General features: G+C 50.7%; 1 protein-coding gene across 1 annotated transcript; it reads left to right on the top strand.

Annotated features, from left to right (window-relative positions):
* The first annotated feature begins 2,673 nt into the window (after positions 1–2,673).
* Positions 2,674–5,837, top strand: LOC123816831. Its single transcript, XM_045836024.1, has 4 exons — positions 2,674–2,895; positions 3,080–3,261; positions 4,126–4,584; positions 5,467–5,837. The coding sequence occupies exons 1-4, from the start codon at positions 2,674–2,676 to the stop codon at positions 5,480–5,482; spliced, it is 879 nt and encodes a 292-aa protein (XP_045691980.1). The 3' UTR covers positions 5,483–5,837.
* The last annotated feature ends 433 nt before the right edge of the window (positions 5,838–6,270 follow it).

Below are 6,270 nucleotides of genomic sequence, written 5' to 3'. Positions count from 1 at the left end.
GCCGCCTTAGTGCGGAGTGGGCTTGCCACCCCTGGAAGTATTCCAACAGGGGCTGGACTACCAATCTGGGGAAATGCCTCAATTGGGGTTCACCAGAGGACGGTTTAGCTGAGTCTCAAGGTTGCTGCTCTGAAGCTGAAATAACAAGACACAGGGCATCTCTGAGACCACCCATTCCTGGCCCTGCCTCCATAATGCCCTGGGAGCAGAGGTTCATGGGAAGTGGAGTTTGCCCCTGAGCATTCTGGAGGCTTGTTCCTGGCTTCTCTGCACTTCCTTTTGAGGAGCAGGATAGCTTTGACCCAACCCTGCCCTCCCACCTGGGGCCTAGCTGCCCCTTGATGAGACATTGTAATGGAAGGATCCTTGTAGGTTCTAGAGTCAATCAGATCTGGGTTCAAATGCTACCCCCACCACTTCCTCACTTGGCAAATCCTCTTATTTCTCTGAACCTCAATTTATTTTTTTATAATATTCCTTCTAGCAGAGCTTTTTTTTTAAAAAAGATTTTATTTATTTATTTTTAGAGAGAAGGGAAGGGAGGGAGAAAAAGAGGGAGAGAAACATCAATGTGTGGTTGCTTCTCACTTGGCTTCCACTGGGGACCTGGCCTGCAACCCAGGCATGTGCCCTGACTGGGAATCGAACCAGCAACCTTTTGGTTCCCAGCCTGCACTCAATCCACTGAGCTATGCCAGCCAGGGCGAACCTCAATTTCTTTAGCTATAAAATGAGAATGAAAATATTTACTTTCAGCTGGGGGGAGAGGGTGTAGGGGGACCAAATAGTAATGGAAAAATATAATAAAGATTATGTATTTTAAAAAAGAAAATATCTACTTTTCAGAGTTGTTGCAAGAGGATGTATATACTATGCCCGATGCAGAATAGGAGCTTAAAGAACATCCCTTCTCTCTGATGTGCTTCAGCCTGGGGGCCGGGCTGGGGAGAGACAAGAGCATTCCTGGAGAGGATGTTGAATATCAAAATGGCCAGGTGGCATCTTGGGTAACCGCCCTACCTTCTCCAGTCCCAGCTAATTCACCTTTAATATAAAGACACTGGGAAAGAAATTCTCAAACACCTGCCTGCAGGTCCTCTAGACTTTCCTAGATGTGAAAGAACTTCGTAAACCGTGAGTGCCATAGGTCACGTCTTCGAGTTAGTTCTCCGAACTAATTGAGCCTTTCTGCCCCTTGCAGCTTAGCCCCGCCTGGATTTCTAGCATGCCAGCAGTGGTGGGAGGATGTGGGGTATGGCATCTTGCGAAACTCAGAATCCCAGCTCTCTCATGCTTGCTTTGTGACATTGGGCAAGTCTCTGAGTCAGTTTGCTGGCCTCAGAATAAGGACAATTACAGCTGCTCTGCAGGGTCACTGAGAGAACTGACTGGGAACTCACGTGCAAGGTGTTTGCACTGCATAGTAGGTGCTTAATGAATGATGATGAGTATTTTTAAAGTGCTTAGAATGATGCCTGGTACATAGGAAATGCTAAATAAATATTTACTAAATAACTATAAATGTAGATCGATTAAAACAGACACATGTAAATAGATGCAAAAATGGATATAGAGCAAACAGCTAAACTGGGAGCTATACCTCCCAGTCATCTTCTGAAAACTCCTCTGCCAGCCTCTGCCCCCCTCAGTTCTGGCCCCAACTTCCTCTGGCCGAGACAGTGGAGTCAAGGTTTGGGCACTATAAAGGGTGGCTCTTACGTACAAGGAAGCTGAAGATATCAAGAGATGAATTCTATGATTTGTTCTATCTCAAACCCCCCATCCGACTGTTATCCCTGGAGACACCTCCTTTGTGGCAGCATCTTTTAAGAGATTTACTCACATAAACTCTTATACGTATTCTGCCAAGAGCCCCAGAAGGGGCTGTAGGGATAACAATCAGTCACTTGATTTCACAAAGGGAACTGGAAGGACATGGAAAGTGCTGGGGTTTCCCAGTCTGGGCCCGACTCAGCTGGTCTTGAGCCATGAGGTCACATCATAGGAACTGCCACTATTTATTGGATGGTCCCTGTGTGCCCGGGGCTCACGCATCCTACCTAGTGTCAGTGATCACATTAGGTCAGCACTGAACTCTTGTTTGACAGCTGAGAAAACTGAGGTCAGTGACTGGAGGTGAAGTGACTCAAGGTCATGTGGCTGTAATGCCAAGTGGGGATTCCAGACCTAGGTCTGAGGGCTCCAAAGCCATTGAGTGCTTGTCCTGCCCTTCTGAGCATTGAAAACTTTTTTCAAATCAGTTGTCTATTGCCGGGTAACAAATTACCCCAAAACCTAGTAGGTTGTGATTTTTAGCTCACGTAGTTTCTGTGGGTCAGGAATCTGCTAGGGCCTAGCTGGGTGGTTGTGGCTCACGGTCTCTCATGAGGTTGTAGCCAAGCTGTCACCAGGCCTGCAGTCAGTTGAGGGCTGGACAGCCTGGAGGACCTGGTTCCAAGATGGGCCGCCACTCACAGGGCTGTGGCAAAAGGGCCTCAGTTCCTCGCCACATGAAACCTCTCTGCTGGGCTGCTTGAGCATCCGCATGACATGTCAGCTGATGTCTCCCAGAGCAAGTGATTCAAAAGAAAGCAAGGAAGAGGCCATGGTTTGATCATCACAAACCATCATTTCTGCCATTTCTTTTTTGTTATGTAGTTCCTCCTTATGTGAATGCCCAGGAGTGAGGGTCGTTGGAGCCAGCTGGATGCTGCCTACCACGAGGGCATCAGGGGGCTGCTGGGGTCAAGAGGCTCCAGGGAGCTTCATCAGGGTGCCCTGCCTCCCCAACTAGCTTCAGAGCTCTTCAAATTCATGGGCAGATTCTCACATCCTGACTTTTTCCCACAGTCCCCAGCACCATGCAGACTCAGCGTCTCCATGGAAATCCAGGAAGTATCTCACGCTAACATGCTCAGCACTGCGCTTCTGAATTTCCCCAAAACCTTCTCTAAAGCATTTTCCCACCTCAGAAGTGGCAACTCCATCCTTCCAGTTACTCAGTCCAAACCTTTGATATTATCATTGCTCTTCTCTTTGCCTCATTTGCTATGCCAGATCCATCAGCAAATCCTGGTAGCTCTGCCTTCAAACTGAGTCTGGGGCCCAACTGCTCCTCACCACCTCTGCTGCTGCACCCTGGTCTGAGCCCCGTTCTCTCTGCCTGGGTCCCAGTGACTGCACCCTGCTGGTGCCTGGTCCCGCTCCTGCCCCGGAGAGTCTGTCTCCACCCAGCAGCCTGAGAGATCCTGCTGAAATCAGGTAACGACTCTGCTTAAACCCTCGCAATGGCTCCCACAGACTCCCAGGAAAAGCTGCTCTTCACAGTGGCCTGCAAGGCCCGGTGCCACCTGGCCCCCAGGTCTCCCCCCCCCCGCCCGCCCCCCCCGCCCATGCCCTCACTGACCTAATTCTTTCCCCCTGCCCCTCCCCCACTGCTGTGGCCACACTGGCCTCCTCCACACCCCAGGCTCACTCCACCTGTCGCTCCCTCTGTCCCCTCCCTCTGGACCCTCTTCTCTCAGGAACATCCAGGGCTCGCTCCCTCGCATCTCTAGGCTTTATCTCAAACACCACCTTCTCACCCCCTATTTAACTCAGCAACTCTCGCACCTCCTGCACACCCGGATTTATTTTCTTCCACTGCATCCCACATTTTCCATCGAGTACATAACTTCCTAGTTCATTTGTTTGCTGCCCCCACTCTGGAATGTAAACCAAATGAGGGCTGGGAGTGTTGTCCCCAGAGCCTAGGGTGGTGGCTGGTGGTGCTCAGGAAGTCTCATGAGATGACTAGCAGACCCTCAAAAACAGGTTTTGAAAGAATAAATGAAGGGTGATGATGGATAACATACTGCTTACCAGCTGCGTGATGTTAAACGAGTCACCTCCCCTCTCCAAGCCTAGGTTCTACGTGACCAGATGTCCTCAAGGATGTAGTGGCTATGCCAGGCTCGGGCTGTTTGCAGTCCTAGCTCGGTGGCTCTGCCACTCGCCATGTGAGACCTTGGACAGGCCACCCGTCTTCCCAGAGAGGAAAGCGCCTTGTCCCGATGCTCTAAGTGTTTCTGTCCTGGTCAAGGGACAGCTGCGCATCCTGAGCCCTTGGCTTCTGGGATTTTCCAGGACCTGGATCAAGATCTGTTGTGTCTGTCAGTACTTTTCCACTCTGAAAAACCAGTCCCTCCGAGTGCTGCCCCTGAGAGTCAGGGGAAGCTGCCAAAAGGCTCATGGGGGTGACTCCGTCAAGAGAGGAAGGAACTTGGAGGACCCTTCACCTTGTGTGTCTGCAGCCCGTCACCCACGCAGTGAATTACTGGAACCATTCTTTCTATCCGGGGATGCCTTGGAGACCAGCTGGTCCAGAGGCTGCAAACTGGCAGCCAAACACTGGATGGGGCTCAGGGAACGGATGGTTCTGTTTGGCCCTCAGCACGTTCTGAAAGCAGGTTCAGCGTGCCTGCGAGCAGTCGGGGGAGTGAAGTCCACAGAGCGCACCGCTCCACACTGCCCTGCTGCCAGCCGGATTCAGATACCTGCTTTCTTTGCGTGGACCTCTGTGTGGGCCAGCTGTGCACTTCACGGGTGAGACTCTGGGAGAAGCTGACTCCCTGGGCAATCATTTCAGCCTGCTGCGACCAGGATCGTCTGGGACCCTGTCCCGCCAGCAGTTGGGAACACAGTCTGTGTCACCTAAAAACATGGCATTGTCCCCAGGCCCCTTCTCTTCCATTCTTGATCTATCCCCTTATTTTTTTATGAGTTGAAAAAATTTTTATTTATTAATTTTAGAGAGAGAGGAAGGGAGAGAGAAAAAGAGAGAGCAAGAAAGAGAGAGAGACATCAATTTGTTGCTCCTCTTACTTATGCATTCATTGGCTGATTCTTGTATGTGCCTTGACAGGGACTCAATGGCCCACTGGGACAATGCTCTAACCAACTGAGCTCCCTGGCCAGGGCTGCCCCCTTATTTTTTTTATACTCACCCCCTAATCATGCCCATTTAGCTATAAGGTAGGGGGAACCAGCCTGGCTGTTCCCTCTGCCAAGAACATTCTGTCGGCACAGCCTGCCTCATCAGCACCTGCTTAAGGGCCCTGGTCCTGCATCCCCTCCTTTGAGAAGCCTTCCCTGACTGTCAGCCTGCTCCGCCCCAGTCCCCGACCAGCCTGATCTGGCCGTGCCACTGCCTGGACTGATGCCTCTCAGGGCCACCTTCCCTCTAGATCGCACCGCCTTCCTTCCGGATCTGCATCCCGCCTTGGGCTGGGAGCTCCTGGAGGGCAGGGACTGTAGATCCCTTCGCTTTGTGTGCTGAGGGCTCAGTGGATGTGGACACTCAGTCAATGGGTCTTGAAAGTGTAATGAGAGAGTGAGTGAGTAAATGAAGGAAAGAAGGAGGGAGGGAAAGAAGGAAGAGATCCATTCATCAATTTGTTCTTTGTCTTCCACACATTTGCCTGCCAGAGTCCCGCCGTGGTGAGTGCCTGCCCCCGTCTGCTGGGAGCGTGTCACCCTTCGCAGAGAGGAATGCCGGGCCTGGGCCGACTGCATGTGACACTCATCTCGCCCCGCCCCTGGCCACAGCATCGTACCTGTTTCTGCTCATTCTGTTTTGTTGCTGTTGTTCTGGTTTTTGTTGTAAATTTTATGATATAACATACATGCCAAAAATGCAGGTAATCAGTGCACAGTTGGGTGGATTTTCGAAGTGAACACGCCCATGTAAGCACCGCCCAGACCCAGACAGAGAATGTAAACAGGTCCCCTGTGTGCTCTCTTCCAGTCACTGCCACCCCCAAGGGTGACCATTGTTCTGGCTCCTACTTTGTATAAATATGACAATATAGATTCTTACGAGTCTGGCTTCTTTTACTTAAGGCCATGCTTATTCATCCTCATTGCTGTGTAACATTTCATGATATAAATATGCCACAATGTGTTTATTCCTTTTGCTACTGATGGACATTCAGGTTGTTTCCAGTTGGGGGCTGTTCAGGCTGGCGCTCTCATGAGCACTCTTGTACACGTCGCAAGGAGCTCATGAGCACCTTCATGCTGGTACTGCCTGGGTGTGCAACAGCTGGGCCGTAGGCAAGGTGTATGCTCTGTTGTAGTAAAGACTTGCCTTTTTCCATAGTGATTGTGACAATTTTCACTCCCACCAGCAAGCAGGCTGTGAGAGTTTCATTTGTTCCACAGTCTCACCGATGCTTAACGTTAGCTCTTTTCATCCAGATATTTTAGTGGTGGGTTATTTCGTTTTGACCA

This window comes from Phyllostomus hastatus, unplaced genomic scaffold (assembly GCF_019186645.2).
Source record: "Phyllostomus hastatus isolate PE091 unplaced genomic scaffold, TTU_PhHast_1.1 phas_contig_210, whole genome shotgun sequence".
NCBI classification, from domain to species: domain Eukaryota; kingdom Metazoa; phylum Chordata; class Mammalia; order Chiroptera; family Phyllostomidae; genus Phyllostomus; species Phyllostomus hastatus.
This window is presented reverse-complemented; position numbering and strand designations above follow the sequence as displayed.

What these genes read in the sequence shown, in the direction of transcription:
- LOC123816831 (XM_045836024.1), top strand. Translation starts at nt 2,674, where the DNA reads ATGCCCAGGAGTGAGGGTCGTTGGAGCCAGCTGGATGCTGCCTACCAC. An exon ending in TCTCCATGGAAATCCAGGAA is followed by an intron (nt 2,896 to 3,079) that starts GTATCTCACGCT and finishes AAATCCTGGTAG; the next exon opens with CTCTGCCTTCAAACTGAGTC. An exon ending in AGAGATCCTGCTGAAATCAG is followed by an intron (nt 3,262 to 4,125) that starts GTAACGACTCTG and finishes GGGATTTTCCAG; the next exon opens with GACCTGGATCAAGATCTGTT.